The sequence below is a fragment of the Heterocephalus glaber genome, unplaced genomic scaffold (assembly GCF_053883595.1).
Source record: "Heterocephalus glaber isolate CG9 unplaced genomic scaffold, H.glaber_assembly_v1.0 deba00001175, whole genome shotgun sequence".
NCBI classification, from domain to species: domain Eukaryota; kingdom Metazoa; phylum Chordata; class Mammalia; order Rodentia; family Bathyergidae; genus Heterocephalus; species Heterocephalus glaber.
The window spans coordinates 186643-208521 of NW_028258207.1; the positions used below are offsets into that span (position 1 = coordinate 186643).

Genomic DNA, 21879 nt, shown 5'->3' on the forward strand with positions numbered 1-21879 from the left:
CGCAGCTCCACGGGCAGGCAAGGGGAGAACAACCAGAAAGACCCGATCTTCTTTAAACAGAACGCCTTAAATAGTAAGCCTGGGGGAGCTGACCCTGGCCTAAGTATGGGGCATTAACTTAGGACAAAAATTAACTTCAAGATACCTCAATGTTAGAGCGTTGCAAGCTTGCTGGAGAAATGGACCTGACCCGTTAATTACAAACTCCCAGGACACGGGTGCAGAAGAGTCCCCAAAGCCCTGCACGCGGAACCAATCAGTGTGCTGTCTTCACTTCTCGCGAGTACTCAAGCAGGCTTCTGATAGGACGGCCTAGACCTGACGTCAACCTGCGGAGTGACATTGTGCTCCTGGCCCGTGCCCTCTCCTCCACAGTGGTCTGCCCTCAGGATGTAAAGTGTACTTTCTTCCTACTTTTACTTGGCCCAAACTCACTCTGCAGAGCACGTTTATTTTCCTGCCTTTAATAAACATAAAACCTCTCTACCTTTTGTGCTCGTTTTGTCCAATTCTTTTTGTGATCATGGTATCTCCCCTGCCAGGTTAAGTATGTTTTGTCCAGTTCTTTGTTCAAGACCAGAAGAACTAGAAACCACCTCTGGAAGGAGAGCCTAGAACCTCGTAACGCGAAGATTTTCAATTTATAAAAGCCTGCGTGACTATCGAAGTCTCCCTGGATCAGTTTTCCTGAAACTTTGCCTCCCACCCCTTTATGGCCCTGAAATACAGTAGTGTATTATTGTAATAATAATAATTATTATTATTATTATTGGCGGTACCGGGGATCGAACTCAGGACCTTGTGCTTGCGAGGGAGGCGCGGTGCCACTGAGCTAAATCCCCAGCCCGAGTAGTGTATTAAATTGGGGAGCACGTTTTCCTTTAGGAAAAGGAATCACATTTGTTATTTTTTTAAAATCCTCTAAGGTGCAAAACTAAAAACATCAATTCCATCTCTCAAATATAACCCCTTTTCATTTTTACTGCAGTCTTGTTTGGATGCCAAGTTTGAAACACAACTTGGTTCGCTTAGCGTTTCTATCTTGAGTCTTTTCTTTCTATTTTTTCCCCTTTTCACTACCGTAAACTTCACTTTATTTTACGTTTTTCAAAAAAACTGAATGGTTACGTTCAATTTCATGGTGAAATCGTCCGTTTTCCAACTCCCTTGCAGGACAGCAGAATGTGCAGAGGCTAAAGGTCTGATCCATAACACTCTTTAAAATACCCTTCAGAAAAAAAAAAAAAAGTCTCAAGGGTACGATGCCCTTTGTCCAGCCCACCACGCCTGTTTTCACAAAGCCTCAAGCTGGCCAGCGGCGCCGGTCACTTTCAAAACTTTCTGGTCTCTGTCGCTCCCCGTAGAGGCGTGATGACGTCTTGCTCGCTACGTTACTGGTTTCCCTGGTGACGGTTGCCAAGGCAGCAGATGCAGGCGTCCGGAAGAGGGAACCCGGCCCAGCAGTCCGAGGTCCTAGAAGGGAGAAGCAGCGAGACGGCTGTAAGTGCGAGGAGGGCGGCCGGGCCGGGCCGGGCTGGGCTGGAAGCGGAGCCGGGCTCGCCGCTAGCCCTGTGGCTCCACACACACCGGGTCCCCTCCCCGGGCGGTCGCGCGGTCCCGGGGCTGGTGGGGAGCTGAGGCTCGCTCGGGGTCTTGTGCCCTACCGCGCTGTCCTCCGGCGCGGCGCGGCGTCTCCCAGCCCGGGCGGGCGTCGGCAGGGCAAGGAGACCTCTCGTCCCTGGGCGCGCGCCTGGCCAGCGGTCCAGCAGGGGTCGGCTGGGCACCTCCCGGCGTCTGCCGCCGCCCTGGGACTTCGGGCTATTTCTAGGAATCCGGAAGAGAACGGAGAGGGAGAGGGAAAGTGAGGAGCAAATAAGGTGCCTGCATGCGGGAGGACGGCCCCGTCAGTCCTGCACTGGCCGCGTCCCCTGTGCACGCCGCAGCTTTCCAACGGGACCCCTGAGTGGGAGCCACGCGCCCCACCGCACGGCTCCCAGTCCTGCCTGAGTACACAGTTCTTTCCATCTAGCCTTAGTCCTACTTAAAAAAAATACTTAATTGACTTTATTTCTTAAATCAGTTTCAGATTTACAAAAAAATATCGAATAGAAAACAGAATATATATATATATATATATATATATATGAGATAAGCTTATATTGATAACGTTGTAATTGAAGCCCACAGGTTACATTAGGGTTTACACTATTGGTTTTGGTAAATGCACAATGCCATGTATCCACCTAAAATACCATACAGAATATTTTCACTGCCCTAAAAATCCCCTGTGCTCCATTGTTTATTTCTCCTCCTACCCCTGTTCCAACCCCTGGCAACGACAAATCTTTTATTTCTCTATAGTTTTGCCTTTTCCGAAGTGTCATACAGTTGCTAAGTTGTGATCATATAGAATAACCTTTTCAGACTGGCTTTCTCACTTAGAAATATGCATTTATGTTTCCTGCATGTCTTTTTTTGACAGCTCCTGTCTTTTCATCACTGAATAAAAATTCCTCTGTGTGATTGTACCAGTTTATTTGTTCACCTATTGAAGTACTTCTTGGTAGTTTCTGATTTGGGGCAACTATGAATAAAGCTGCCACAACATTTCCTATGCAGGTGTTTGTGTGGACATAGTGTTCAGTTCATATGGGTAAGGTTATTTTAGCTTTGAAAATGACTATCATCTTCCAAAGTGATTCTATCATTTGAATTCCCACCAGCAATGAGCGTTCTTGTTGCTTCCTATTGCCAGCCTATACTGCCACCAAATACTGATATTTGGTGGTGTCCATGTTCTCGACTTTGGCCTTTCTACAGGCTATGTAACGGTATCTCATTATTGTTTTAATTTGCATTTCCTAATGAATTATGTTGTCAGGCATCTTTTCATATACTTATTTGCCATCAGCATATCTTGTGGTGTTTGTTCAGATCTTTTGCCCACCTTTTACAAAGTTGTGTATTTTCTTATTAAGCTTTAAGAGTTTTTTTTTTCCATGTTTTGGACTCAGTTGTTTATCAGGTACATTTTGCACATCAGTTTGTTTTCATAGATTATACTTCTGGTATTAGAGCTGCACTACCAAATCTAAAGTCACCTAGATTTTCTTCTATATTGTCTTCTAGGAGTTTTGTAGTTTTGCATTTAATATTTAGGCATATAATCATTTTGAGTTAATTATTTTGTAACAGGTTTAAGGCCTGTGCAGATTAATTTTTTTGTATATGGGTACATTTGTTCCTGTACCATTTGTTGAAAAGACTGTTCTTTCTCTACTGGATCACCTTTCTTTCTTTGTCAAAGACCAATTGACTATATTTATATGGGTCGGCTTCTGGCTCTCTCTTAATTCCTCAGATTTGTCTTTTCTTTCACCAATACCACACTGTTTTGATTAATGTAGCTTTAGAGTAATTCTTGAAATTAGAAAGCGTTCTATATTATGTGGGTATTCTGGATCCTTTTCCTCTTCACATAAACTCTAGAATCAATTTGTTAATATCCACAAAGTAACTGTCTGTAGTTTCGGTTGGGATTGCATAGAACTGACATCTCTGACAATATCGAATCTTCCTATCCATGAATATGAGATATCTACTTCCTTAGTTCTTTGATTTGTTTCATCAGAATTTCATAGTTTTCCTCATATAGATCTTACATATATTTTCTTGGATTCACACCTATTTCAGTTTTTTTTCAGTTAATGGTGTTATGTGTTTTCATTTCAAGTTCCGATTGCTGATTGCTGGCACTTAGGAAACCATTGGACTTTCATGTATTAATTTTGTATTTTGCAACCTTACTATAATCACTGAACCTTGTGAGTTTGTTCATTCTTAGGATTTTCTACATAGACCATCATGTCATTTGCAGACAAGACAGTTTTATTTCTTCTCTCCCAATTTCTGTCACTTATTTCCTTTTCTTGTCCTATTTCATTAGTTAGAACTTCTGGTATGATTCGAATAAGAGTAAAGAAGGGCTACTTTTGCCCTGTTTCTGGTCTTAGGTGGAGGCATCTAATTTCTCACCACAAAGTCTGATGTTAGCTATGGGCTTTTTTGCAGATGTTCCTTACCGAGTTGAAGAAGTTCTTCTTTTTCCTAGTTTCTTAGAGTTTTTAGTTTTTAATCATAAATGGGTGTTGGAACTTCGTAAATCTTTTTCTGCATCTATTAATGTGATCATGTGAATTTTTTCATCTTAACCTGTTGATATTCCAGATACGTTAATCGGTTTCCTAATGTTAAACCAGCCTGCATTGTAATCTTAGAGATTACAGTCACAGCTGCTTAACTTAGAGGTTCAGACCCACAAACTGCAAACGCCTTAAGCAGCAAGGTAAAAGCCATAAAACAAAGTTTAACAAATTGTTAATTGACACATACATGATTACACAGAAGAAAGAGAAGGTACAGAAAGAACGTTACATCGCCAGATCAGACAAGCTTCAGCAGTGAAATTTCAGTTGTAAGCCGGGGAGTCTCATTATACAGCTTTTAGGGTTATGACTGGGAAGGGTCGGGGCAGTGTCCTCTCCACACAGGAGACCCCAAAGTCCCCCTGCCAGTGAGGCCCCTTAAATGGCAGTTGAGGCAAAAGTGGCTGTGTCCCAGCTGCATATGTGACTGGAGACAGAGTTTGTGGCTCCCCGAGAACTGCCCAAGTGCCCAGGGGAAAAATCACCTGCATTTTCTAGACAAGTAAGGAGATGTCCCTGAGAGCTGGCCAGGGTTTCATTCAGCCATGGCCCACCTTTCACTTCTGCTTAGTAATTTGTGTTTTCTCTCTTTTTTCCTTGGGTAGCATGGCAAGGGGTTTATCGATTTTATCGATCTCAAAAAACAACTTTTGGTTTTGTTAACTCTGAGCTAAATCCCCGGCCCTCAATTTCATTGATTGATGCTCTGATTTTTATTATTTCTCTTCTGCTTATTTTGGACTTAATTTAGTCTTCTTTTTCTAGTTTTCAATAATGGAATCTTAGGTTGTTCATTTAGACCTTTCATCCTTTCTAGTATGTATATTCAATGCTATAATTTCCCCTCTGACCACTATTTATTTCATGGCATTCTGCAAATCTTGATTGGTTGTTATTTTCATTTAGTTCAAAAAACTTAAAAAAATTCTCTTGAGACCTATGTGTCATTTAAAAACATGTTGTATAATCTCCAAATACTTGGGATTTTCCAGCCATTTTTCTGTTATTAACTTCTAATTAAATTCCATTCTAGTCTCTGGGCATACTTTGTATGATAGCTTTTATTCTAATTTGTTAATATCTGTTTTATGTCACAGAATTTGGTCTCTCCTGATGAATGTCCCATGTGTGCCTGAGAAGAATGTGTGTCCTGTTGTTTTTGGATGAAGTATTTTTAAAATGTCAGTTGGTTCCAGTTGTTTGACCGTGCTGTTCAATTTGACTCTACCTTTCCTGATTTTCTGTAGATATAGATTTTGATACCATTCTGCAGTTCTTGGATAGTCTCTTCTGGTTATTTTCTTCTTGTGTTTCATTCTTTCTCTTGTTGCATTTCAATTTCAATTCAAGAAGTTTCTTTCAACTCGTCTTACAGCTCCCTGAGTCTCTGCTCACCGGTCTATCTGCTGATGTGCCTATCAGCTGCATTCTTCATTTCTGTTGAAGGGTATTTGATGTCTAGTTTTTCACTTTCTTTTATTTTGCATTTTTCTCTTTGTGTTACCCACCTGGTTTTCCATGTTGTCCACCTTTAGCACATTAATCAGTTATTCTAAATTCCTGGAATGGTAACTCCAAAATCCCTTTCATATCTGATTCTGGTTCTGATGCTTGCTTTTTCTCTTACCACTATTTGTTTGATTTGCCTTTTAGCATGTGCTGTAAATTTTTTGCTGAGATCCAGACGTGCTACATAAGGTAAAAGGAACTGAGGTAGAAAGCCTTTAGTGTGCGGTCTCGCACTGATCCGGCTCGGATTAAGCTGTGTTTACAGCTTGCTGTATCTTTAGGAATCAGAGGCTAAAGTTTCTCCTGGTGTCTTGTTTTTCTCCCCTCTTGTCTTTGGGCTTTCCTACAATTCGTGTGTGTGTGTGTGTGTGTGTGTGTGTGTGTGTGTGTGTGTGTGTGTGTGTTCCTGGGCTGCAACCCCAGCCCTTTTTACTTTTTTTTTTTTTTGGTACCGGGGATTGAACTCTGGTCCTTGTGCGTGCGAGGCAGGCGGTGGAACCACTGACCTAAATCCCAGCCCTACTTTTTTTTGCTTATAGTCTTGCCAGGTTGCCCTGGCTGGCCTCCAACTTGTGATCTTCCTTCCTCAGCTACCCAAGCAGCTGCGATTGCAGGCATGCAGAATCGCACAGGGCTGGAGACTCCTTAAATGTGGGCCACAGCTTGTGTTCTTTACTGCAGTCCTGTTGCACAGGGAGCCCACTGGAGGGTGGTCAGGTGTGGGAGGTGGGAGGTGGGAGGTTCTTGGTCCTGAGAGTGGATAGTCTCTGTCTCTGAGTGAGCAGAGTAGAGCAATAAAGGTGTGACCAGGGCCGGGGACAGGGGCAAGCGGCGGGGATGGGAGTCCAGGAGGACGCCTGTCCCAGACAGGGGACGAGGTGTCGGGGGACCTGTGCCATGAGGCTGTCCCTGAGAGGGCTGAGGGTGCTGAGCAGGTCGGCCACTGTGAGAGCAGTCAGGATGCAGGGCAGGGAAGATGAGGAGGGGTCTTGGAGGGCCCAGCAGGGAGGGAGGAACAGCAGTGTCCTCAGCAGCCCACAGCTGACCCCGCTCCTGCACAGCGCGCTCTGCTTGGCACCTTCGCAAGTCTCTGGCTTCCATACATCGGCTCCGCCCACTGAGGTCGGGAGCCCCTCAGACTCACCCAGCTCCTCGAGAACCCACCTGGAGCGCTAACTGCCGAGTCTGCCCAGGCTGGCGGCTCCCGTGGGTCCCAGATCAGCAGCACCCAAGGCCTGGGCTGCCCCTGACTGTGGCCAAACGCCGCGCCTTCAGTTGCCCAGGGTGTTCCTGTGCAGCAGGCGTCAGACTCTGCGCTCCACCCTCCCCTCAGCCTGCTCGGTGTCCTCGTTCTTGCGGCTCTCCTTCCAGGGGCCCATCCTGGAAAGGGAAGAACATGGTTGTCCCTTCTGGTAATACACGCAAGGAGGGAATCACAACGATATGGTTTCAAATCTTAGGCTCCACAGGGTTTCCCAAAGCTCAAGAAACCTTTCAGGTGAAAGTGCTGTATGCCAGGTCACAAACTCAGGGCCACAGCCCAGCGGCATCTTGCTGCCTGTGGGACGCAGGTCAACTGAGAACGCCTTGACCGCGCCGCACACCGCCTCAGCTGCTTGGGGCCACTGAGGCAGAGTGCAGCAGGTCACATGGGCGTGCAATCACAGCCGGGGACACTGGGCCTTCAGAGGAGAGCTTGCTGACCCACCTCGACTTAAAACCCGGAATCTGGTCTCCTGTCACGTGATGCCCTGTGCCGCATCGAGCGGAGAGTGCCAGGGGGGACGACGAGGCAGAGGGGGGACCCAGGCGACGTCTGGGGCCGACAGTGGGAGGTGGCTGAGGTGCCACTGGCACGGTGATGAGCGTGGTGTGGGGCGGGGACTTAGGGCCAAGCTGAAGGTCGTTTGTGGACAAGAAGGTCCTCGACTGTGGGTGGCTCAGGCGCTTTCTGCTGCACGTAACACAGGATCACCGACTGGGTGTTAGGAAGAGCAGAGGTCGAGATCAGGGCGTGTCTGGTGGTGGCCTTCTTGGGGGCAGGGTCATGGCGGTGCAGGGGATTGCGCGGCAGGAGTTGGGAGCCTGTGCACGCCTGTCGTCACTCTGAGACTCTTTCTCTAAACGCTGTGGTCACATAAGGCCCACCCTCTCAGGACCTCACACTAAGGTCTCTACTTCAGGCTGGGTGTTGTGATGCAGGCCCAGTCTTGTCACTCAGGGAGGCTGAGGCATTGCAATTTCAATCCAGCCTGGGCAACTCAGCAACTAACTTAGCGAGCCCCTGTCTCAAAATAAAAAGTGAAGAAAGGGCTGAGAGTATCACTCAGTGAAAAGGCCCTGAGTTTAGTCTCCATTATCAAAACAAAAACAAAAACCAAACACAAACTAAAGACTGTGTATCTGCATGAGCCTCAGTGGTGGACGGTGCAGCTCAAGGTTGGCTCTGGGTGGGGATGCCAATGCCGGCGATGTGCCAGAGCCACCCAGCAGCCCTCATAAGATCACAGACATAAGCTCTGTGAGTCCCTGTGTGTAAAGTTCAAAGAGAGGGAACATCAAGAGTGTGTGAGGAGCTCTGACCACACAGTAATATAATGATTTAAAAATCACCAAAAAAGTAAACTCACAAGTAAAAGGAGGCTCGACAGAACTGGTCAGCAGGGTGACAGAAATTAAAAGGTCATTGAGACCCCCATTGCTTACCAACTAGAAAGATGAAATCCAGGCTGGCCCCACAAAGTGCTGACATTATGTGAGCAGCTGCCATAGGGACCCAAGAGGATGCAGCCTCTCTGGAAGGCAGGTTCACAGTGTGGTAGCTGCTTCCTCCTTGCTGGGATACAGCACCCAACAGCCACAGGTTAAAGGAGGAGAGGTTTATTTAGCTCACAGTTTATAGAGGTTCAATTCATAGTTGGCTGGCTCCAAGGCAGGGTGGCCTGGCAGAGGAGCATCTTGGAGGAGAAACAGTCCATGGCAGGGCAAACAGGAAGCAGCGAGGAATCAAGGGTGGAGGAGGGAGCTAGACCCTTCTGGGTCACGCCCCCAGGACCCACCTCCTCCCAACATCACATTCAGATTTAAACTCATCAGTGGACTAATCCACACTTACAAGTACCATGCCCCTGTGATCCAGTCATTTCCCAAAAGCCCCACCTATGACCACTTGAGGGGGGATGTCTAAAAATAAACCATAAAAATAAATCATTTCTTAAAGTTAAACATAAATTTCCTACACTTATGGGAATGGTCTTTCATGATGGTGGTAGTGGTTCACACAAGCATATATACTTGTCAAAATTCATCTGTACACAAAAAATGTGGCAAATTTTACTGTGTACAAATTATACATCTGTAAAGCTGATTGAAAAGAAAGGAGAATTCATCTTCAAGGGCAGAGGTGGGACTCAAGGTCCCATAGCAGATGCATGACCACAGGGGAACAATGTGGTTTAGACCTTAAGTCACTTACCCTGCACAGACATGGGGACATCACAGTAGAGGCCCAGATGCCACTCCAGTGTGTGTGTGTGTGGGGGGGGGGTCCTAGGGAAGATGTTCTAGGGAGGCAGAACTCACCTTGTAGATTATTCTCTTTGGAATCAAAATGTGCCCATCCAGACAATATCCTGCAACAGAGTCCCCCAGTGAGATAAGAGATCTCAGGAAGAGTGGAGTGGAGGGCAACTGTGTGTGCATAGAAGGATGGGTCTGAAGGTGCAGTCTCTCCTGTGTCAGTGAAAGCTCTTTCCTCTGCCTGTGGGTGAGAAAGAGGTCCAGGGGATGGACTAGGTCACAAGACTTGGATTCTAAGTTTCTCCAGCTCAGCAGGTCAAAATGACAAACCTTGGGGCCGGGGATTTAGCTCAGTGGTTCTGCCGCCTGCCTCGAAAGCACAAGGACCCGAGTTTGATCCCTGGTACCAAAAGAAAAAAAAAAAAGGTGCTATTCTGGACAAATCAAAATAACACACATTGTGGGAATCATTTTTTAAGCCCAGCTGTGGGTAGACACAGAACAGTGTACTGATTGGTGCATTGAGCTGTACACTCAGGATTTATGCATTTCTTTAAATTACACCTCAGTTTTTTGGTGAGGGGGGGTCTCACTATGTAGATTAGGCTGGCTGCAAGCTTGTGGTGCTCCTCCTGCCTCAGCCTCCCAAGTGCTGGGATTGCAGGCATGTGCCACTATATCCAGTTTATACCTCAGTTTTAAGAGAAACAAATAATGATGCCTTGTGGGGCATGGTGATACAGGTCTATAATCCCAGCACTCTGGGAGACTGAGACAGGAGGATCGAAAGCTCAAGCTCACCCTGGGTAACTTAACAACTTAGCAAGACCCTGTCTCCAAATAAAGAAATAAAATAAGGTTAGGGATGTAGTTCAGTGGAAGGCCCTGGGTTCAGTCCCTAGCACCCCGCCACACACACACACACACACACACACACACACACACACACACACACAGTAGAAATAAGGATGCCTAAGCCCTGTTCCTAGAAACCGATTTACGTGGTCTGGGGCTGGACGCAGGCACTGTTCTATTTTAGGGGTGCCCGGGACCCTGATGTTCCCCAGAATAGACAGCAGTGAACACAGGCCCAGCTCGTGTTGTGTCTGCGTGGTGGGGGAGGTGCTGGCACCTCATGCAGGCAGGGGTCTGTCCCAGGGCGGGTGGGAGGCTCAGCTTGATGGCTGGAAGGTCACTGCAGTGGGTGGAGGTGTGCAGAGCCCTGGGTGTGTGCTTCAGCCCCTTTCTGACCCCCAGGAGGAGCAAGATGGCCTCGGACGAAGCCTCACAGGACACTGTGCGGCTGCAGTTCAAGGCGATGCAGGAGCTGCAGCACCGAAGGCTACAGAAGCAGATGGAGGCAAAGAGAGAAAAGAGCCTGCACCTCCAGAGCCATGCTGACCACCAGGAAGGGCCCTCGGGGGTCTCTGACAGCCTTGGCCTCCTTCTCTCGGGGGAGCAGGACTTGAAGAGCGTCTTCCAGCAGAGGTAATGGAGGGCTGACCTCCCACAGAGCTGCGGGCAGGTGGAGGCAGGGGCGGAGTGACTGCAAATGTAAGATGTGGGCTCATCGATGAAAGTGGCTTCCATGCAGAATTGGTTCTTAGAAACTCCTGGATCTGCTAGACCCGTGCTCCTGAGGGCAAAAATTTGATATGAAACACACCTGAAAACCATTTAAAATCAACTTGAACATTTAAAAGCTCCTCAGGGTATAGTTTGTCACCTGGTTTCGTTTTTTATTTGATTGATTGATTGATTGGTTAATTGATTGATGACGGCAGTACTGGGGTTGATCCCAGGCCTATGCACTGAGCTACATCCCCATTCATTCATGCATTTATATTTTGAAACAACATCTGGCTAAGTCGCTAAGTTGCCCAGGCTGAGTTCAAACTTGTGAGCCTCCTGCCTCTGCCTCCCAGAGTGCTGGGATTACAGGCGTGCACCACCATGCCCTCTTTATCAGCAGATTTTTTCCATCTCTCTTTCATGAGAATTCTGTCTGTGTCTCTGAGGAGCTGGTTGGCTACTGCTGGTTCATAGATGCTTGTTGCTCCAAATCCATCCGAGACCATTGTCCCCGGCTAGCTTCCTCTCCTGTCCCAGAGATGCTCCTGCTGACCCTTTGTCCCTTCGCAGCCGGTGGACAAGTTGGAAGGTATCGGGAGTCTTCGCAGTGTGCTCTGACCCCAACGGTGCGTGGAGGCGCGCGGCCTGCGGCACTTAGAGGCAGCAGGGCGAGCGTCCTCTGCCCATCACTGGACCAGAGGAGCACCCCGCAGCTGAGCCGTCTCTGCTTCTGCTTTTGTCTGGAATATTTCTTCCATCTTCAAATTCGATTTTTTTATCACCTTCAAATTCTGTTTTTTTTAGTTTCTGTTTTCAAAATGACCTACTTCAAAATGCCAATTGGAAAAAATAGATATTTCTAATAATTGAAAAAATTTCAAAAAGCATACAGCTCCTGAATATCAGCTCTCAGTCAACCCCACACCTGTTTCCAAATGACCCGTCCCCGAATCAAGAGACTGGGTGGAGCGGCAGCAGCAGCAGCAATAGTAGCAACAGCTGTTGCCAGAAAATCCTGGCCTCCCGGCAGCTCCCTCTGCACTGCGCCTGACACGGCAGTGACCACCACTCAGGGTTTCTTGGCTCCATGAAGACAGCGGTGACACAGGACCGGCCGCCTCTTCTGCAAAGTGTACCCAAACCCCAGCCCCCTAGCCTCAATTTAAAGCTTACAAAAATCACCATTTGCAAGCGCATGTGTGTGCACGCGTGTGTGCATGTGTGTGCATGCGTGTGCACACGCGTGCGTGGAGGACTGCAGAGGCTATGTCGGTGAAATGAGGCTGGCTAGGGCTGTCAATCCCCGCACCCCTCGAGTGTGACAGTGTTCCCGGGGCCAATCCTCGCTGAGTGCTTCCTCATGTTCATTCTGATTTCTTCTTTACCAACAGATAATTTGGGAATTTGCTTCTCAAGTTCCAAATATATGATGGCCTTTGGGCTTTGTTTTTTATTTTCTTTTACTTTTTGACTTACTTTTGTTTGTGTGTTTTCAGACAGGGTCTCATTACACAGCCCCGGCTGGCCTTGAACTCACTGTGTAGCCCAGGCTGGCCTCCAACCCCCAGTCCTCCTGCATCAGCCTCCAGGAAGGATGCTGGGATTACAGGCCTGTGCCACCATGCCTTGTTTATTTTTTGCTATTTTTAAAGCGTTGAATTTTTGTCCACTGCCGTCTTTATTTGAGAATGTGCTAAGACTGGCTTTGTCGCTGCCTGTTCACTTTTATGAGTATCCCATGGGTGTGTGACATACTTCTCTGAGTCGGGTTTCGTTAGTAGATCCCTTGAAGCCAGCTAGTAAGCCGCGCCACTCAGCCTTTCTTTTCTCCTTCTGCTCGTGTGGTGCACACACGCGTAACCGCTCTGTCCCGGGAGCAGGGTGTTAGAATCTGCTCACCTCTCCCCTTTCCGTGCAGACCAGTCCCACTCCCCAGTGAGGCCCTGTGCCTGCCCGTCCAGGAGGCCCCAGCCCTGGGCGCTCACGCCGCCTTTGCCTCCCAGGGTGCTCGAGGACGAGGTCCAGCAGCTGCGGGAGGAGCTCAGGGAGACCTCGGACGAGAACGGGCGGTTGTACAAGCTGCTGAAGGAGAGGGACTTCGAACTCAAACACCTCAAGAAGAAAATAGAAGAGGACAGGCTGGCCTTCACAGGTAGTGCAGGGTCAGCTGTGGTCACGTGTGCAGCTGCATCCCGGAAGTGAGGGAGGTGGAGGAGCAGAGGGGGAAACTGGGCCAGGGCGAGCAGGGGCAGGGCGGGCCCTGAAGTCTCTGCCACTGGCCTGTGACCTCACCTGGTGTTTGTTTCTGGCATTTTGTGTTTGTGTTTTGTGTATGTGTTTCGTTGATTGGTTTCCAGTACTGGAGATTGAACCCAGGGCCTTCATATTAAGCTACATCCCCAGCCCGTTTATTTGTCATTCATATTTTGAGACAGAGTCTCACTAATTCCCTAAATTGCCCAGGCTGTCCTCAGACTTGTGATCCTCCTGCCTCAGCCTCCCAGAGTGCTGGCATTACAGGTGTGCACCTTGCTGACCAGCCACACATTTCAGAGAGGGAAGTCCAACGGGCCCCATTCACGTTTTAAACCAGGCCACAATGTCGACTACAGACAGGTAGAAGGGCTGTTTTCCTTTGGCTGGAGTGTTAGTGGGTGTTTTAGTGATTACACGTGGGACTTAACTTTGTACAGTCTGTTAGTCTATCAGAAACTTACCATGTCAAGTGGAAGCAGAAACTTCACCACCATAGAAGTGCCTTCACACTCCCCAGGGATGTCACAGCTTTACATGCGTTACACCAGGTTTACTGAGAGTCTTATGGATGTTATAGGTTTTGCAGGCAACCATTATACACATTTTAAAGAACTTGAGGAGACAAAATTAGTCTGTGCTTTCCTCACAGTTGTACCATTTGTCAGGGACGTCACAGCTGCAGGGCTGGGCTGGGCTGCAGTCTGACTGGGAGATGGGGAAAGCAGCGGACCCGTGGTCTCTGGGCTCCCCTGCTGTCTGGGCTGAAGAGGGCTTCTCCTGACCCACTGCTGAGGGCCGGTTCCAGGACTTGCACTGCTTCCGAATCCCAGGAGGAAACCCTAACCTGGGAACTCCGCCTGGATCATTTGTTCTTCTAGGTCTGGTTTCCTCCCAGATATGCTTGGTATGTCTTAGCTTCCAGTCCCTGGGGCACAAAACCCAGCACCCACAATTGAAAGGAGGAAAGGTTCAATCTGGCTCCTGGTTCAGGAGATTCAGCTCCATGGCAGGAACGTCATGGCGGAAGGGCACGGTGGAGGGCGGCTCACCTCATGGTGACCAGGAAGCAGAGAGAGAATGGAGGAGGGAGATGGACCCCCAAAAGCCCCACAGTGGCCCCTCCAACCAGGCCCCACCTCCTCACAGCACACTCAGCCTGGACTCATCAGTAGATCCATCCACTGGTGAACTCAGCACCCCGATCCAGTCACCTCCCACCTAGACCTCTGAGGGGCATTCTAGATCCAGCCCACAACACTCACTGGCTCCCAGAATCCTCACCTTGCTTCATGCATTCTGTCCTGGGGTGTGGGGTCCTCCGTGGGAACCATAGGGTGGCACACGCTTCCCCCACCCTAGCAGAGCCGGAGCTTCTGCTGAGAGTGCGTCTCTCCAGCTGCTAGGCTGGTGGTGCCCCCTGTGATCTTTCAGCGTCCCTCCCCGGCCATGGCGAGTTGCAGGACCAGGGAGCCAGCGCCCTCCTGTCCCCTCCCTGCAGACCTCAGGGCCCCAGCCTGCTCTGAGCTCTGGCCCCCGGGGGTCCTTGTCCTCCTCAGCACCTGTGAGGTCCCGAGGGCAGCCCCTCCCCACAGCCCACCTGAGTCAGAAGCTCCAAGTGCCGCCGCGTGCTCTCCGCCACATGCTCTCCACCGCTGTCCCCTGTGCCCTGTGGCACGGCCTTGCTGGGAAGGAGGACAAGGTGTGTGTGCCAGGCTTCTGGGGCTGGAGTGTCAGAAGCATGCAGGGAACTTGCAGAGCCACTGCCCGCAGGGCGCTGCCTTCCCGAGAGCCAGCTGCCCGTCCTCAGAGCCCGGCCCTCGTCACGCTCTGTCCAGAACCCTCCTCCTCGCTGACAGCCCACCTCTCGGCTCCATCTGCCCCGCCAGAGTCCGGCTGTGGACGATCTCCCTCCTCAGAGAGACGCCGGGCCACAGCCTGGGGAACGGCAGCGCCCACCCCTCTCGGCCTCACTGCGCAGCCCGATGCCCCCACACGCCCCTCGCAGGCTGATGCCTTGCTGTTCATTGTCTTTCTGCTAGAATGTAAACTCCAGGAGTCCCTTTTACTCACCACCAAATCCCTAACACTGAGAGGGCCCGGGACTTGGCAGAAACTCTGAACACTTGCTCAATGAATGCGTGTGCTTGGGGCTGCCACAGCGCTCTGCCGAGGAAGCAGCCACATTGTCTCAGCAGCTTCCAGGAGCGAGCATTCCCTCGGCCCAGGCCTCGGGGGCAGTGGGGTTGGCTGAGCCCAGCCTGGCGTGGCTGGGGCGGCTGCTGTCCCCTGTACCTCCTCTGAGGGCTGGCAAGCTGGCCCAGACCTGCTCACGTGCAGCTTAGCAAGCGCTCCTCCAGCCCCTTCCTGCCCTGGCCTCTACCTCCTGCTGGCCAAGCCCAGAGCCCAGCAGGCAGAGAAGGGTGGGGGCTGCAGCCCCTCATCAGAGGGCTCCAGGGAAGAAGGGGGCGTCAGCCTGTCTCCCGCAGAGCTGAACCCCTGCCTTCCAGTTTCACTGTCTCCCTAAGTGGCTTCCTTTGTGTCTCCAGCATTGCCATGGGCCCCTGGGTGTGCGGGACTCTTGGAACCTCTGCCCCTTGAGCTCCTTGCCAGCACTTCGCCCTTAAAGCCCCAGCGCTGTTGCCATGTGGCATGAGAGTGCGCATGGGACTCCTTTGTCCTTTCTCTTGACCTTGCCATTCCCTCCGTTTTAGGGACAGCCGGCCCAGCAGGAGACCTGGTTGCCACCAAAGTCGTGGAGCTGTCCAAAAGGAACCGAGTGCTGGCGGCAGAGTCGGAGGCTGCGCGAGCCAGGGTGAAGCAGCTGAGCAGTCGCGTGCAGGAGCTGGAGCGGGAGGTGAGGGCCAGGGCCCAGGTGCCCGGGGCCACCACAGTAGATGCTGAGTGGCCTCTGAGGGCTGGAGGGCACGCATTGCTGTCTCACCTCCAGGGCCCAGGAGTCAGGCTGCACAGGACCTAGGCCACTGAGAGGAGCCAGTGCAGTGGCCACAGCTCAGCACTGGGGCATGGTGGCCTCGTGTGGCTCTCTGCAGCTCTGCCAATGGCTCTGCACGTGTGAGCACTCTGCACTTGGCACCACGAGGGAGCCTCTGTTCTGTGGCCCAGAGTTGTGAGACCCGACTCCGGCTCTGAGCCAGGCCCTCGGGGAGGTGGAGGGGTCAACACAGCCATGGTGGCTCCCAGAGACAGCACATGGGCTTGTGGTATGGTCGAAGGGCCTCAGGAGGGTGTTACAGGCTCAGTGTCCCTGACCCGTCGTCTCACCTGTGCCCCCCAAGTCCACGATTCTTCCACGCTCACCTCCTCAGCTGAGCTGGGGCTCAGCATTATCCGCTAAGCTGCTGGCAAATCCCTGGCTGCTCTGCTGGTGTGTGGGGAGGGCAGCTGTCTGCAGGGACAATCCCACTGGTGCCCCTAAGGCACTGAGAGGACAGCCCCCCACAGCTTGGTAACCACACACCCCACACACCAGGGTGTTTTGGTTGGGCCATCCCGCACAGAGCAGCATTAAATATTAAGGGTGAGGTTTGCTTTTTCAGTTGCAGACGGCCCTGGCCCGGCTGCCAGCCAAGGGGGCCACAGATGCAGGAGCCAAGCCAACGAGGCCCCAGATGGGAGACAGCACCCTGGTATGGATCCTGCCTGTGCTGGGGCCTGTGGGGCTGCATGGGCCTGGCCACCCCGTCCCCTCCCCCGCTCTCCCTCCTGCCCCTCCCTTCCTCCCCCTCCCCTGTGGGCGTGTGGGTGCCTCTGCCTCAGTCCCCTGACTCCTTGGCCACACTGGCACTTGTAGGGGAGCCACCAGGGAACAGTACCCAACCCGTGGCCTGAGGCTGGGGGTTCCCAGCAAAGGCCAGGAGGGTCGATTCCTATTCAACCTCGGGGAGGGGCTGAGGCCTTGGGGACCCCAAAGCAGCCACCGGCCTCCCGCTTGTGCCTCCCGCACAGCCGCTCCCATGGGAGAACCAGCTCCCCCCACCCCAGGGAGCATCTGTGGGTGGCTCACCGTGTCTACAGAGTTGGGAGGGTGAGCGTCCCCCAGGCACCTTGTACCAGCCCAGGGAGGGGACTCACAGCGTGGGGAAGCCATTGTCTGTGCCCAAGCTGGAAGCAGAGTCTGAGTGTCAGGAAGTCCCGAGAGACCAGGCTGCAGGGGGACAGAGGGAGCCGGCTGGGCCGCCCCATCTAGGATCAGGCCAGCTGAGCCTTCAGGGCAGGGCCTCCCCTTCCCAGGGACCACAGAGGGCAGCACAGTGGCAACCAGAAGTCCCACCTGCCCTCCAGGAGCCCGAAGTGCATGTTCCTGGCCTCTCCTTCACAGACGAAGGGGCGCAGCTTGGAGGGGCCCCACTGCCAGGTGATCCAGCCAGAGCCGTCCTCTGTGCCCCTGCCAGGAGCTGGCCCACCACAGAGGCACTGCCATGACAGCTCCCCAGGCAAAGCCCTCGGGGCCCAGGACACAAAGCTGTCATGGGTGGAGGGATGTCCTTCTCAAGCCAGGCCAGCTCAAAGCCTCCGGTCTGACGGAGAGAGGACGGGCGCCCACAGTGGGGAGAGGGGCAGTGGGCAGCCCACAGGCAGAAGGACACACGAGTCCTTTTGACAGGGTTTCCTTGTATTTCCTGTTTGTTTCCAGCTTGCAGGCTTTGCTCACATTGGTTATTCCTCTGAGTGGGATGTGGTGCTGTGAGGAAGCCGTCTGGGACCAAGTGTCCAGGGCCAGTTTCTTTGGCCATTGGTCTTCAGCAGGGCTACCCAGAGCCTCTGGGGTCCGTGGAACGCCCCACACAGTCCACCGGGGCCACCTGCCACCCTGGCCTTCACAGGAAGGGATAGAAAGCCACAGCCACACCCACCTGCCTCCCAGAAGCACCGTCCCCTGGGTACCGGGCGAGGGCGGAGCCCCAGTGCCACCGTGGGGAGGAGCCAGGGTTCCAGGCGGTGGCAGCTGCCCAATGGGAAAGTCAGCCAGGCCCGGAAGGACCAGGCTCCTGCCCCAGGATGTCACCTCCACCCTGCTGTGTACCCGAGGGCAGGCACTTCCCCTCTGTTCCTGAGGCTCGGGAGGAGCTCAGATGGCTGAACTTGGAGGGCTCGGGATGTCTAGCAGACAGGCAGTCGGCACATTGCAGAAGAACACAGAGGCGAACATGGCACCCTATGCACCAAACATTGTTTAAAAAAGTAGAAAACCAAACAAAGTTCCACCAGGCAGTCTTCATGGCTGCTATAGTTCCTCAGGCCCCAGAGAGGGAGGGTTTGGGGACTGCACCCGGGTCTCTTTCCTGCTCAGTGAGCACAGTGCCTGCCAGAGCCGAGGCCCAGGCTGGTGGTTTGACTCCAGGACAGGGAGCCTGGGTTAGGGAGGTCATGGTCCTTGTGCGAGTGAACCTGCTCCTCCTCTATGAGTGAGACTGGCAGAGGCCACACCCAGGGGCCCGGGCTGTGTGGAGCCTGCAGCCTCCCATAGCCAGCCTGCCTGTGTGGGCAGTGCTCTGCACAAGGCCTCCGCGCGCAGTGGGGCTGCCAGGGTTCAGCCCAGGCCTTGCCTTCAGCAGCCAGGTGGTCAGGCCAGGGGCTTCCCTCCCAGGACCCAGGACCCAGGAGGGTGGAACAAGGCCCTGGGGATGCGGGGGCTGCGGCTCTCATGACTTCAGGGCACAAGCGACCGGTCTCCCTGTCCCTCCAACAGCTGGACACCCTGGAGGTGAAGGCCCTGCAGGACCGGCTGGTGGCCACGAACCTGAAGATGAGTGACCTGCGCAACCAGGTCCAGGCCGTGAAGCAGGAGCTCCGAGTGGCCCAGAAGGTCCTTCAGAGCTGGGCTGGGCTCGTGGCTGGGGCGGCCGGGAAGACTCCGCCTCGGGACCAGTCACTCCTGGGTCCCGCGCTGGGCTGAGGAAGAGAGCTCTGCCCCCTGGGGAGGATCCTCTACCCTCCCCCACCCCCACAGCCCAGCAGGCCCTGGGTTTGGCAGGAAGCTGGGCAGGACCCGCCTCCCGCCCTCCGCCCTGGGTAGTGTCCCCACATGGACAGGCGGTGTGTGCCGTGTGCATTCAAGGCCCCTTCAAAGGAAACACTCAGGCTTGGGACCCAGCCCCCGGGGTTCGTTATTTATCTGTTTGGACAGCGAATTCCCTGGAATTTTTCTGTCCCTCCAGAACCACTCAGCCTGGCCAGGATCTCTAAACCAATGACAGCCAGCTGGGCAGGGCTCTGGGGGCCCCTCAGAGGGGCTCAGGCGCGGGCTGGTGCCACTTCCAGGCCACAGTGTGGGGTCCGAGCCCCGCATCCCAGCCCCAGAGCTGGGCCCCTGAGGGACCCTCCAGCCTTCTCCCGCTGCTCTTCCACGACCACTTGTCCTAGCTCTTCTGAGGCCAGTGCCGGAGGCCCTGAGGGTTCTCTCAGGTGACGAGTGGACGGGTCCTTGAAGCTGGTGTGGTCGGTCATGCAGGCCACTCGCCAGGGACTATGTGGGGACCTGGGGACGCTGGCCGCTCTAGTGTCACCAGGAAGTTCTGAGGGTGACGGGTCTTGTCTCCAGGGAGACCTGGCCTTCAAGCCTGGCCTGGCGGCTGTGCTCTAAGGCAGAGGAAGGGGTGTGGGTGAAGGCAGGGTCCTCGGGGAGTCCCCAGCACCACTTCTGGGAGGCCTGCTGGAGCCCCTCTGGCTGCCAGCCGCAGTAGTGAGCCCCCGCCTGCCTCCAGGTCCTGGCCAGCGAGGTTGGGGAAGACGTGAGCGTGCAGCAGCTTCTGTCCTCACCGGGGACCTGGAGGGGACGCGCCCAGCAGATCCTCGTGCTGCAGAGCAAGGTGAGCGGCCAACGCCAGCTTCCTGGGCGGCCCCCGAGGCCCGGACACAGGACCCGGAAAGGCCGCCAGGCCGGGGCCCAGGAGCGCTGCAGGGCCGCTCCTCTCCCTCCGCCCTCTCCAGCCTGACTCCAATTCATTAGCCCTTGTGTAAGACGCAGCAACTCCAGGCCCTGGCGCTTTGCAAATGCCAGTGCCTTCAGCTTGACTTCTTCTCCAGGCACATTTCTTTTTTCCTAGTTCATTTAAATTTGTGTGACTGCTGTGATTCAGGCTCTTTCCAGTTTCATCCTGATGGATGCAGGCTTTTGAACGTTTTCATTACCCAATGAAAACTTAGCCTTGCCTCACTCGGTTTTCCAAGCATTTTGGAGCATGCCCAGCGAAGCTAAAGAGCTGGGGCTGCACATCCCAGCCACTTGAATCCAAGCCCCAGTGCTGCACCCACCAGCTGTGTGACTTTGAGCAGGTTACTTCCAGTCCTTGCCTCAGTTTCCTTGCCTGTGGAGTGGGGAGAATAGCAGTCCCCATGGTTCCCTGGTGGCTTTCATCCTGAGTCACCTGTGGGGTCCTTGACGCCAACACGAAGGGGCGGGTCTCCAAATAACTGTAATTGGTGATTAGCGCGTGGCCCTGGGGTTCAAGGGAATGGACTTTGAGTCTGGACTCCGTCCCTGCTGAAAGCTCCGTGACCTTGGTCAGGTCACTTCCTCTCTGTACCTCAGTCTCCTCACCTGTAAAGTAGAAATAATAACACTGTCCCTGTAGGGTTGTTAGGGGTTAGTGAAATAATACTTGCACAGTGCCTGGCCATAATGACACTCATCATATTAGTTATTATTGCTATCAAGTTGCATATTAAATGATTTAAAGTAATCCTGTGCTCTTTAAGGCTCCAATAGAAGCTATACAGTGCCACCTCAGGGCCCTGATTCATTCTTTTGTGAATCAGGGGCTCTTGCCCTTCACCAAAGGGGGCTCAAAGGGAAGCTTCTGCCCTGTGCAGAGATCCCAATGAGTCCTTCCTTCTTTCTTGGAAACTTTGTCTCCAGATGGAATTTGTTTGAGTTGCAACTTTGTTTCCAGGTAGAACTTTGTTTTATTTGCAGCTTGTCTTGGTTGTGACCACAGGGGAAGCAGGGTAGGAAGGACCCCGGGAGCTGTCTGCTAACCCCAGTATGACAAAGGCATCGTTCTGTGGGGTGACACCCACTTCCCACTTTCTGAGGGCCTGTGTGTGCCAGGCACTGCATTTCACCTGGACTGTCTCGGGGTTTTTCAAAGTTGCCTAATCCTAAAAATCACCCAGGCCCTTCCCTTGTCGGTCTAGAGTAGATAGATCCCAAGATTTGTCACTGCAAGAAGAGTCGTGGTAGATTTCATGTTTCAGGCGTGTTTGGGACACTGAGTCCTCTTAATGACTCTCTACAGTGTTTACCCCAAGGCTCATTTTAGGGTTGAGAGAAGCGAAGCGAGCCATGCAGTCACACAGCCCCGAGGCCCTGAGCCTCTGCAGGCACCACCCCCTGAGGAGCCCCCTTAGCGCCCAGGCCTCGAGCTTTGGCCCGTGTGGAGACCCAGGCCACACATCTGCTTCTCAGCCCTGACGAGTCTGGTTTCTAAGCTAAGCCTCTGTGCCCTCAGCCAGCGCAGGTCTCCCCTCCCCACGGAGGCCCCCTCAGCCTCTGGGGCAGGGGCTCCAAGCCTTCAGTCCCAGTAGGGTCCTCCGCCTCCCCAAATGGTGGGGTCTGTGACACCGACTCGGTGGAATGAGGAGTTTCACTGCCCTCAGGTCCGGGAGCTTGAGAAGCGCTTGGGACAGTCCCAGAGCAGGTCTGCAGGGACAGCCAGTGACCAGCTGTCTGTCCACCCAGACCCCAGGAAGCTGTCGCCACAGGAGAGGAACCTGCAGAGGATCCGCAGCCTGGAAAGGGAAAGGCAGGAGGGCTGGGAGGTGAGGACAGGCCTGTGGAGCCTGGGTCAGGAGGGCC

The 21879-nt window shown here is 52.8% G+C and overlaps 1 protein-coding gene across 2 annotated transcripts in view; it reads left to right on the forward strand.

Moving 5' to 3' along the window:
* Nucleotides 1–1376: 1376 nt before the first annotated feature.
* The window catches only part of Ccdc13 (coiled-coil domain containing 13), a 34995-nt gene continuing 14492 nt past the window's right edge, over nucleotides 1377–21879 (forward strand). For both annotated transcript variants that reach the window (XM_013072803.3, XM_087210667.1), the window contains exons 1-8: nucleotides 1377–1500; nucleotides 10491–10721; nucleotides 12809–12957; nucleotides 15773–15915; nucleotides 16619–16708; nucleotides 18772–18888; nucleotides 19787–19891; nucleotides 21681–21842. In XM_013072803.3, the coding sequence (XP_012928257.1) occupies nucleotides 10501–10721; nucleotides 12809–12957; nucleotides 15773–15915; nucleotides 16619–16708; nucleotides 18772–18888; nucleotides 19787–19891; nucleotides 21681–21842 (987 nt within the window). In that variant the 5' untranslated portion in view covers nucleotides 1377–1500; nucleotides 10491–10500. The remainder of the gene's footprint in view (nucleotides 1501–10490; nucleotides 10722–12808; nucleotides 12958–15772; nucleotides 15916–16618; nucleotides 16709–18771; nucleotides 18889–19786; nucleotides 19892–21680; nucleotides 21843–21879) is intronic.